The following is a 12,500-nucleotide window of genomic DNA, read 5'->3' on the forward strand; positions in this document are numbered from 1 at the left end:
ACTGAGGTTCATCCAATGGACGGCCGTCAGAATGTGACTCTGGCTGCCCGCATCGAATGTCCGTGTGTTTCAGAACAGGTCCGGGATCTGGTAGAAGATCGTTGCAGGCGCAGGCGCAGCTGCGAGTGGCTTTAATGACGTCTTTGGTACAAAACCCTTCTTCTCTCTTCAATTCGCAATCCTCGTCACGGTTGAATGGCTCCTCTGATAGTAGGAGAGGGAGAAATGATATAAGATAATAGACCTTTCACTTTCAATCACATTTCAAAACAATTTACGAGTCGATCCACAGACTTCGTAAACTCATTTCCTGACACTGGTAAAAAAAATGACGTCAAAACGACAAACCCAGACAAAGACTTGATTGACGTCAACTTCGATCTATCTATAGATAGAATGAAGATGACGTCAATCACGTCTTTGTTATTGTTTTTTGCCATCCGCGTTTATGAGTAATGCTCACTGAACTGTAATAACCTGACTTTTAACGTTCATGGATACACACTGCTTTGTGTGTTGGTCCGTTATACTTCCGGATGGCAATGTTATGAACTTCTTATCCAAGCGCATACTATCTATAGATACTGTGCGCTTGGCTAAGAAGCTCACAACATTGCCATCCGGAAATATAACGGACCAACATACAAAATGATGTGTAACCTTAAACGTTTATAGTCTGGATAATATATAGATAGAATGAAGTTGACGTCACTCAGGTCTTTCTTATTGTTTTTTTTTTTTGCCATCCGCGTTTATGAGTAATTCTCACTAAACTGTATTAACCAGACTATAAACGTTCAAGGTTACACATCGTTTTGTGTGTTGGTCCATTTTACAATGGCAACGTTGTGAGCTTCTTCGCCAAGTGCATACTCTCTATAGATAGTATGCGCTTGGCTAAGAAGCTCATAACATTGCCATCCGGAAGTATAACGGACCAACACACAAAACATTGTGTGGTCATGAACTTTTATAGTCGGGGTAATACAGTTTAGTGAGAATCGCTCACAAACGCGGATGGCAAAATACAACAACAAAGGCTTAAGTGACGTCATCTTCGAACTATCTATACAGTTTAGTGAGAACTACTCATAAACATGGATGGCAACGTTGTGAGCTTCTTCGCCAAATGCATAATCTCTATACAGTTTAGTGAGAACTACTCATAAACATGGATGGCAAACAAAAAAAAAACAATAACAAAGACTTGAATGACGTCAACTTCGTTCCATCTATAGAGGGTGTAATATTGATGTCATCCGTTCTTTGATATTGTTGTTAGACAGTCTTTTTGGTGATTAGTTATCACTCAATAACACCAATCAGATTATTCACGTTCAAGGTTACTCATAGTTTTGTGAGTTGGTACGGTATTGCGGATGATGTGAAAACGAATAGCATCGATAAATGACGTCAAACGACAAGTCAGGCTTTTAAGGTAACGAAGGCTCATATCAACAACATCAATTTGTTTACATGGCGGAATTGTCTGATTAACTCCTGGCACGGCAGATACCATGCATTCTAACCAATTAACTCACGTTCTCTAAAAAAAAATTTGGCCAGAAAAGTCGTCCTTCAAATTTCGATGTATTTAAATGACCATCATCTTGGCAAAACCCATCAAACCTATTTCTAACATTGGCAAAACCCATCAAACATGTGTCTAACATTGGCAAAACCCATCAAACATGTGTCTAACATTGGCAAAACCCATCAAACCTGAGTCTAACATTGGCAAAACCCATCAAACATGAGTCTAACATTGGCAAAACCCATCAAATCTGTGTCTAACATTGGCAAAACCCATCAAACCTGAGTCTAACATTGGCAAAACCCATCAAATCTGTGTCTAACATTGGCAAAACCCATCAAACCTGGGTCTAAGATTGGCAAAACCCATCAAATCTGTGTCTAACGTTGTAAATACGGTCCAGGATTGGATGGATGATTACTTTGGTTAGCAGACTTTGGTCTGCAGATACATGTTGAAAAAAGCTAGAGGTTATGCCAAAAGCTCACCAATTTTTATTGGATAAAAAATGACAATAAATAGCTGTTATAAATACACATCCTAAACGGTTTATAAACAAAGTGAATATGTGTGGTATTTGATTCTGAACCCAAATTTTAACTTCGCAACAAAAGCTTACTTGAAATGAAAAAAGTCACGCTCCCACATCTATTCGATTCTCGCTAGAAATGCACAAGGAAGGACCTCGCCAGGTTCCAGGTTTGATAGTTTTTGCCAACATGAGGGTCACTTAAATCGATCGATATTTGAAGGACCAATGTTTGGCCAATGTTTTGAATACGTTTCTTTCTTAGAGTACGGCAGGTAACTGGTTAAAGCGACATGAATTCTGTGGCTCCATGCATGCTACAAATACCCACATTGCAATGCGGGAGAAACCAAACATAAAATTGCGGAGAAAACAATATTTGAGTATCAGTTGTTTTAATAACAATGAAAAAAAATCCGCTAATTATTCAATTTAAAAATGTAATAAAGAAACCCTGACCCATGAGCGACGTATATATATATATATATATATATATATATATATATATATATATATTATACAACACACACACACACACACACACACACACACACACACACACACACCAGGCCACAGAATTGTCTTCGTCATTTTATCACAAGTAGTCTTAAGTTAAGAAATTGGAAAATGTCAGAAACGCGAAACATTTTTACTATAGGTAACATTAGAAAACAGGGAGTCCAGGTAGTACAGTTGACAGAGCACTCGCTTAACACGCCAGATGACTGAGATCGATCCCGGGTGCGAGTCCACCCAACCGTGAGTGATTGAGTAGCTTGGTCTGTTAGATATCTGGGAAAAATACTTTGAGATAGACAAGCGTCCTATCAAAAAGGTAACGAGCAACTGCTATTCTCCGTTTCTAGCTTTAGAAACCGGAATAAACTCCAGCTCCATGGGCTTGTTAGCTCTAAATGATTATTTTAATTTTAAATAACCGGGCAATAAATACAACGGCGTTCAATTAGAATTTGTAAAAGTTAAAGTTTCGAAAGTTTTTTTCGTTTTTTAAAATCATACCTAATAACAGGAAGGTATAAAGTATAAGATATGCATGATACCTTATGCATCTCTTTCGGCATGATAATACACCATGCACATGACGGCGTGGTCATTATGAGGAAGGAACGAAGATATTTATTGCATCGTCATAACTTTGTTACCGGATCTAACCTGGCCACAAGGGGAATTTATGATCATTGATAATCCTGAAGGTCTTGTTATAAATCTATGAATAATACACATCGTTTCTCTATCACTTACCTAACAAGCAGACGTCACAATAGTTCCTCTTACACTCGCCAGCTGACGTGTAACACCACGGGCGCAGACTATTATCTGGGTTGCGGCAAAAGTTGTCTTCCAAATTGTCGAGTTCATCACCGACTTGCCAGGGATGATGCGGGCAATTCGTCACTTCCGCCCAGGGCAGACATGGTTCGAATGTCCTGGTGTAGTTCACCTTCCCAGCATACGTTACTCCCTTGTCCTCGACGTCATAACACATTTCTCCGTTCGGCACCCATCTAACATAAGCCTTGAACTTTGACCCCGAACCTGAGCCTACAGTCGAAACGCGGATCATCATTTTATCCGTGATTGACCTGATTGACTGCATGTCATTATTACCGCAGTAAATCAACCCTTTCTGTCCGATTCTAGCGTGCCTGACTTCGACTTCATCAACACAGTTGTCTCCGTTCGACTTGATGTCGAATTCGTCGAATTCTAAAACTAAAGTCCCCTTTTCGTTTGCTCCTTTTACAACCCAGGTGCATTCCATATCGGTTCTCCCCGCACTGTCAAATTCCACGAAAGTTGAAGGGTTAGAGCTATCCAGGATAATCGTTCCGCCACAGTCCATGTCTGCTGGTTCGTAGACACAATATTTGTTGTACAGAAAGTCGGTATTTTGGTTGTGCCAGTGTTTGAAATAGCCAGAAAACTGGACGTCAACCGCGTTGAAACCATACTCCTCCATCCTGTGGTGCATGCCTTTTAATGAGAGAAGATGATAAAAATATTTGATGCAAGTGATATTGATGACAATTCGGTGGTGAATGGCCGTTCTTCATTGAAAAGAAGTTGTACAAGAAGAAGAAGAAGAAAAAGAAGAAGAAGAAGAAGAAGAAGAAGATGTAGCAAACGAGATGATGATGAAAATGATAATGCCTATGATGATGATGATGTTGATGATGATAATGATGATGATGATGATGATGATGATGATGATGATGATGATGAGGAGGAGGAGGAGGAGGAGGAGGAGGATGATGATTGATGTAGTGGTGGTGGTGGTGATGATGGACTACTCACCCACAACCTGCTGACAACTCCAGCCGACAGGGAAGAGCACGAACGGTTTGTCAACTGGCATCATCATTGGGTTACCTGTGAACCCTGTATATTGACAACAAAACTCTAGACGCGTGCTATTGTTGGTGAATAATCCGTCAGGGAGGTCTCCACTTTGTGACGCATCACCGTTATCAACATCTTCATACTCGACATAGCCAGGAAGAAACCTAGATGGACATTCACTTCCTTTCCTCAAGATACAGTAAGAGCCACTTGGCCAATCTGAATGTCCTGGGAAATCTGGGTCATCGGTGAAGTCGTCCTGATCGCGTACGCAGAATTTGTGTGTAGCTTTATTGCCGTTATACTGTCCTTCCAAAGAGAAAGGATTACTCTGGTATCCATAACCATCCCCAACATGAGTAATTTCACCTTGCTTGAAGTTCTCATCGGGACAGCCAGTCTTGAGTTTCGGCAAAGCGTACTGTCCTTTAGGCATTGTGAGGCTTGAAGGGACCTGAATAGGCGTGGTGCATCCAGTGGCTGGATCAAGCCCGGTTGGGCATCTGCAAGCGCATTTCCCCATGACAATGGAAATATAGCCGTCGTTTTCGCATGTTAATGAAAAACCTTCACAAGGGGGCTTTTCATTACATTTATGTGTGACGACAATTTCCATAAACATGTAATAGTCACTAACGCCTATGTACAGCTCTGGGAACAGAAGTGTCATAGTTGGACCTCCAGATGAGAATCCCCATGTAGGATAATGCATAGTGGATGAGAGATCGTACCCAAAAGTTAGGTAAGAGCCTTCCCTAAACCTGTTGTACCACACTCTAGAATCAGGCCAGATGTTATCAGGGTTGACTCGTATCCATCCATCTCTTTCGTAACTCTGATGCTCGTGAGCAACACCCAAAGCATGCCCCAATTCATGGACGCATGTGGTACCTCCACAACACGAGATATCCTGTCCCCCACCCCACCTCATGTTTCCTTGGTACGACCAGCACCCGCCAGCTGAAACATAGTTGATGTGACCTGGATGACCCAAATCTAAATCTTCATTTGTCGAGGCATTCACCCATTCTACAAAGCGTATACAAGTTGTCTCCTCGTAAAAGTTCATAGCTCTCGTATATTCATTTTTCATGTTTAAAACCTCCTGTCTAGTTTCATAAGGAACAATTCCTTTCGGCCAACGAGACCAGTCCCCTTTCTCGATCGTTCTCTTGCTTCGAGATTTCTCTATTTCCTTTCGAATGGCTTCTTTATTAATGTTTAGCCTCTTCCGCATCAGGGTCATGAAAAGTGTTATTTCCGGGTTCATTTAAAACGTCATCGATCAGATTTCTGAAGTTGACTTCCTCGTCCATGTTAGGATCAAGTGGATCTGTGTTATTTCCTCTCATCTCCTTACGGGCTTCCTCTAACAGTCTTTTCCTTGCCTGCCAAGCCTCAAGCACCTGTTCCATCCTTCCTTTGTGAATGTCACGGTGGTCCTGAAAGAAAATCAAAGTTAAATGTTAATACAAAGCCTTGCATAAGAAAGGAGGATAAAGTCAAATACTAAAATTTCAGAAGATTTTGACGATTTCGCATCACAATGTTATAACGGTCTATTCAATCCGTAAAGTCTATTCCGCACTCACGCATGTCGCGAACCACACCGGCTGTCACAGTAACGATTATTCCCATTTATTTTATTTAAGTTTTATTTTAGCAAGAACTGAATTCATCTCACTCCAGTTATATCTCGGTAGGCTTAGAAAAACTTTAACTTCTAATAATATTAGCTCATCTTTCCTTTAATAGCCTTCTCTTTGAATTCATTTCAAATTAGTGAATACTTTTCGTTCTACCTTCTGTACGTAGCCACTTATTATAAAAGCTGATCGATTTCATCTTCCTCACTCACTTCTCTCTATAACCTATGCCCTGACGGCCATACTATTCCACTCCTCACTTCAATCACTGTCAAGAATTTATCAAGCCTGAGCCCGTCAGAGGAATAACTGTAGCCACTCTCAACTGGAAGTGGAACCCCACAAGTCCGCCCGCAATATCTAACATTATCATCATCTCATCAAGATCGCATAAGATACATAATATCATTATATTCCCATTTGTAACTGTGATCACCATTCATTTATCAGAAGACTCATTTAATTAAATTCCATCTTTCTATTCATATCATCTTAAACAAATCGTCACTCGTTCTTTATTTTTAAAAGCAGCTAGTACATTCTGTGGGCCTTATTCTTCACATCTTTATTTCACGCATGTAGTCGAGTTAGCTCTTAAGCACTCATTTTGACCACGACACCGGCAGATGCGCAACAATACAATGTTTAACCAGATTCTCTGTGGCTTTTTGGAGATCATCTCATGGAAAATACCGGGCTTGATTCAGCCACTGGATGCACCACGTCTATTCAGGTCCCCTCAAAGAGGAAATAAATGTTTTCTTTTTGTAATCATCATCATCATCATCATCATCATCATCATCATCATCATCATCATCATCATCATGTGTAATGGACAAAAGAAAAGATAAGTATGCGGTGCAAACGTCTTTAAGGGAGCATAACTGACTTAATTTTCTAAAACAGCATTAATTCGGATTTCTACCTAATCGGCCAAGCCATGTCTTGTCTTTTCCCCTTGCACTGGTCTGTGTTAGACGACGCCTTTCCTCCTCATTGTTTACGTGAACGATCTCCAAGTTTGTTTGTTTTTTGGGGTTTTTTGTTTGTTTGTTTGTTTGTTTGTTCTATATTTTTTTTTGTTTTCTTTTTGTTTTCTTTTTTTTTTTGTTGTTGTTGTTTTTTTTATATACGATATCTCGTCATTCTCAAAGGTCTGAATTTTAGCAGTGCTAATTGAAACTAAATTGTCATGCCTTTTTATACCGTTGTTGCAAGGTTCAATCCTTAAATATGTATAAATAATATCCGTTGAGTTTCAAGAATATTGTTGAGATTATAACGGTCTATTCAATCAGCAAAATCTATTCCGATCTCATGCACTGCCGCGTACATTCCCGACAGATACACCACAAGGCAATATTATCACAAGTTGATATGTAATAAATGACCTGTTTTGAACTCGGATTTGGTCATGTTCATTACTAACCCCTTTGTCTAACTCATCTGTGATTGGTTAGATCGATTTGTGTGATCTGGTGAAAAAAGCTTTGCGCCCTATCCAGATGGCAGCTTGCAATTATGATGTCATCCCAACATGGTAAAGTATAGGAATGATTAACATATGTTTTATAAATTGTATAAATATTTTTAATGAGACTTTGATTACGTTTAACTGCTTTAATGGGGGAACTGAATTTAAAAAGGAACCTCAGTACAACAGTGGTGGTAGGACCAACCTAAAATCCTTGTTCTAACCAAGTCCTGTTATAGCTGAATATTAAGGGGAAAATCACAAAGGATCACCATTTCTCTCTCTCTCTCTCTCTCTCTCTCTCTCTCTCTTCCTCTCTCTCTCTCTCTCACACACACACACATACACACACATACACACACACACACACAGTTACACATAGAGTTACATATAGAGCTGGGCGGGAATTGTTTTTTAGGGTCTTGCGAATACCAAGTGTTTTATGGAAAGGTCTTTCGAACTCCAAGCCGCTCGGTTTGTTTAACTGTCGTGGCACCAACGAAACCGTAGATGGATCGTTTTGTGACCTAGATGAATCGTTTTGTGCGTGCAATGTGCAAGTCATGCGAGTAAGAACTGCGCTTTCAAGTCAGAAAAAAAAAGAAACAGCGAAGCTGCGTTTGAACAACAACAACAACAAAAACGAACAATAACCCCAACAACGTAACCTTTCAAAGGCGAAGTTCAATCTTACTTGGAGTTAAAAGAAGATCTTATTGTTTTCATCAAAAGACAAATAACGGCAACGTAATTATAGTTTGGTCGAAGCCTGGGTCGTAATAGTGGAAACAGTTTTTCTGCATTTAAAATGATATAAAGGGAAACTATTATTTGAAAACAAAAAATCAGTTCACTAGCAAAGGGTTAATTGCTCGCTCAGCTGCAATGTAACCCTTTAAAGGGAAATTTGATCTTATTTTGACCCAATATCAGATCTTCCCGTTTTCATCAAAAGCCAAGTAACGCTTTGATAATTGAAGTCCGAGTCGCGATGCTTTGACTGTTCTCTTTGTGGAAACGCTTTATTCTCCATTACCAATAATAAAGATAAAAATAAATTATTATCTGAAAACAAAAAATCAGCTTCGCTGTTAAGCAGTTAAAACACCTGCACCACAAATGTCGGCGTGACACTCCCATATCATGGCGCGGCCCATCTCTCTTTCACCTCCCCCATGCCCCCTCCCATCACCTATTCCTCCAATCTCGGAATTTCCTACAAGATGTGAATTGTTTTCTCTCTCGTTCAATTAAAATCAAGACATCGGGTCGCTTGTTTATATTGGATGTGAATTGGTTTGACAGCGATTCAGTTCCGAGTTCCGATTCAATGTTCAATGAATCGCTTTACCGCAAGGGTCTTGCGGGCAGCGAGCTGTTCCGGTGTCCCACCGGTGTCCTCTAATACTTACTTTCAAGATGAGCGTTGTACGTGAGTATGTATTTGTGTGTGTGTGTGTGTGTGTGTGTGTGTTTATGTTTGTGATTTGCTACACAGTCTGCTTGCAGCAGCAAGGAGATATCAACGAAGGAAGGCCCATGTTATACTGAAAATGACCTCGCGAGGTCCCAGGTTCGAGAGTTTTTGACAAGATAATGGTCATGTAAATCGAACGATATTTGAAAGACGAGTATTCTGGCCAAATTTTAAAATAGGTGTCTTTCCAGAGTACGGCAGTTATAGGGTTAAAGATCCTGCCTGGTGTCACTGAAAGACTTCTCTACTTTACCTCGACGTATTCGTGGATGACTTCCCCATTCTGCTTGAAGATATATGTTCTCTCTTTCTTCTCGATGTCCGTGGCGTTCTCCAAATGTTTAATTATTTCCCTGATTGGGTTGTCAATGGAGAAATCACCAACGTGTGAAGAATTTCCTGATTGATGGCCGCCCTTTCCTGTGACAACATCTTTGCACACGATGAACACCAGTACACAGAAGGACAATGTCCAGTATAGTCTAGGCGCCATTCTGAACAAAAGAAATAGGATACAAAACAATTAAAGAGAACGTTATAAATTCGAAAAATGGCATATTAAAATATTGTGACTTCGATAGAGAACGAAATACCGAACACGGAAAGTTTCGGGACAAAAACCCTCCTTCAACCAAATAACAAAAACAACAAAAACATTGATACACACGTAAAGAAATTTAAATATTTAGGCACTATCATTAACCATGACGCACGTGACATCGAGGATATAAAACAAAGAATAGCAACAGCAAAACTGGGTTTCATGTCAAACAACAACCTAAAGTTGAAGAAAGTAGTGGAAACATAAGTACCCTTTTATACGGTTGTGAAACGTGGACGCTTGACAAAGAATGTACTAGGAGGATAGAGGCATTGAGATGTGGATGTATAGAAGAAGGTTGAGGTTATCGTGGACAGATACGAATGAGGAGGTCTTGAGGAAGGCGAGAAAAGGAATAATATTGATAGATACCATCAGAAAGAGGCAATTACGGTTTTTGGGACATGTGTGGAGAATAGACGGAAGAGAAAAGTTGGTAACATCTGGGATGATCGAAGGAAAGAGAGCTAGAGGAAGACAGAGAATTACATATAGAAAAGTGATTTTAAAAACAACGCAAATTTCATGCTCACAGCAGGGGATCGTGATACGTGGTGACAGATGACCGGCAACGTGCTCAAGAGTACAAGCGACGATGGATGATGATGAAAAATGTAGACAGACGGCATAGAAATATTTGGCACGGCTGTGTATAAAAAAAATCAGTTTGAAATCAAGGGTACTTTTATCTTACCGTGTTTAGTACGAAACGTTCCGTGTTTGGTATTGTGGCGGATTTTTTCGAAGTTGTATACATTCATTAAATATACATTTAAAATAAATCTCATTTAAAAAGGATCTATTCAAACTCCCTGGTCTGTGTGCAAAACCCTATAATATTATAATTATCAAGATTTCATTGAAAACTTGTCGCGCTTGACGCTTTTGAAATCTTTAAAATGTTTCGTTAAAATATCAAGCGTTTTAAAGAATAGCATCGTTAATGTTTTAAAAACAATATCTTCAATCTGAAAAATGTGATAGGTTCACATTTGTCCAACGATGCAGCTTCCAGCATATCCTCATTCTTTAACAAGTTAATAGTATGATAAAGTCTTAAATGCGGCCCATTGCCTCGTTCTTGTGTTATGTCGGGATGAAGAAGATTTGGCAAAAGGATATCGATATCGGTAGGAGAGAAAAGCTTATGTGAGAAAATAAATAAGATATCGATGACAAAATTATATCGTTATCGGTAGGAGAGAAAGGCTTATGTGAGAAAATAAATAAGATATCGATGACAAAATTATATCGTTATCGGTAGGAGAGAAAGGCTTATGTGAGAAAATAAATAAGATATCGATGACAAAATTATATCGTTATCGGTAGGAGAGAAAGGCTTATGTGAGAAAATAAATAAGATATCGATGACAAAATTGAAACAATGACATGTTGGTGTACTGCAATTTATGACTTTCCACTTTTTATCCTGAAAAATATAAATATATGAATAAATAAATTAATGAAACAATATTATCATTTATACCGAGCATTGCAACTGATTTACCATGCTCAATGAGCTTCCCCAGTTCTTCCCACTACCAGTCACATGTTATGCGTCTTTTTGTACTTATACTCTAACAACATCCTTCACTGACAATAATCCGGTACTCATTCACCCATGTCCAGTCAATACAACATACGACTTTAACTCTCACCTTATCAACTGTAGGAGGACGTGACATTTGTTGCGATACAAATAAACATTTTTCTTTTTCAGATTTGTTTTACAAAGCACAAATTTTGAAAAGAAAATGTTTGTTATATTTTCAAGAACATAATGCTGTTTTGTATAGCTTGCTCTGTTCAACATAATTATAGATTTATAGCATGCTCTTATTGCTTTTCAGATTTTGATTTGTGTCTTGATGTGACATTTCAGTAAAAATCTTAGAAACGATCGATAAGGATAGAATGAAACAAAGTTTCATATTTAGATATTAGAGTCAATTTTTATCATCAAGATACTGTTTTGAAACAATTGGCGACAAATGCGAACAATAATGTTTAAGCGTTTCCTTCCTTTTTACTTCCTACTAGGGTTCTAAACTATAACAAAATAGAGTATGTGTGTGTTGGCCAGTGGAAATATACCAAATGTCGCTGAACCTAGTTTTGAGGGTAAAAATGGCACTCTGTAGACAAAATGAGATTTCTTTTTTTTTTTTTTAAAACGACAGTTTAACAATTTATCTTTCATTTTCCAAAAGCATTCTTTTGTATGATATATCTTTATATTTTTAATGGGTAAGAAAAAGATATATTGCTTCGAAATCTGCTTGAAATTTGGCCAAAAATGTAGTTTTCCTGATCTACTTTGACTCATGATTTAGATAAAAAATATTTTGGCATGTTTGATTTCACTATTTGAAGCGTTATATTCCGTTGACTGTTAGCTCTGTTATTCCCATGAATACTTCTGTTGAAATGATTTTATGGTGATGATCCTGTTATTTTTATGTTGATAATTGTAAATTACGTTGTTTTGATTTTAAAACTGATTCTCTCAAAACAATGTTTTTGTAACCGTATCTCTAAAAATAGTGAATGTATTGACACAATTTAAAGACCTTTATGATCAGAGATGATCGCAGGTTGTGTAAATAACACAAACTTAAATTCTAAGGAGGGGGAGGGGGGACGACACTTGATATGTTTTCCTAGGCCAACACACATTTAAATAGAGCAATTTCTACTCAATGTAGTCAAAGTACCTCACAAGGGGTCTTCCTTACAACAATACTAAACATGTATTACGAGACATGGCGCCTGTTAGTCGATATTACAAATTATTTTTGGATAGAGACAACGCTGTTAACGGCCAGTTATTTCTCATTTTACACCTGAGTAGAGTGAGAGAATATGAGTAAAGATCCTT

At 38.5% G+C, this 12,500-nt stretch overlaps 2 protein-coding genes across 2 annotated transcripts in view; one reads left to right on the top strand and one right to left on the bottom strand.

The window, feature by feature from the left end:
- LOC144974116 (uncharacterized) overlaps positions 1–5,859 on the bottom strand; it is a 14,163-nt gene extending 8,304 nt beyond the window's left edge. Inside the window, exons 1-3 of the mRNA XM_078917015.1 lie at positions 4,380–5,859; positions 3,327–4,058; positions 1–204 (exon numbers count right to left, since the gene is read on the bottom strand). The exon at positions 1–204 is cut by the window's left edge and continues 117 nt beyond it. Of these exons, the coding sequence (XP_078773141.1) occupies positions 1–204; positions 3,327–4,058; positions 4,380–5,694 (2,251 nt within the window). The 5' untranslated portion in view covers positions 5,695–5,859. The remainder of the gene's footprint in view (positions 205–3,326; positions 4,059–4,379) is intronic.
- Positions 1–12,500, top strand: part of LOC144972664 (uncharacterized) — a 181,886-nt gene that overhangs the window by 56,091 nt on the left and 113,295 nt on the right. The gene's annotated exons all lie outside the window — the stretch shown is intronic.

This window comes from Berghia stephanieae, chromosome 5, assembly GCF_034508935.2.
Source record: "Berghia stephanieae isolate SIO BIC M18660-M18661 chromosome 5, UCSD_Bste_1.3, whole genome shotgun sequence".
NCBI classification, from domain to species: Eukaryota; Metazoa; Mollusca; class Gastropoda; order Nudibranchia; family Aeolidiidae; genus Berghia; species Berghia stephanieae.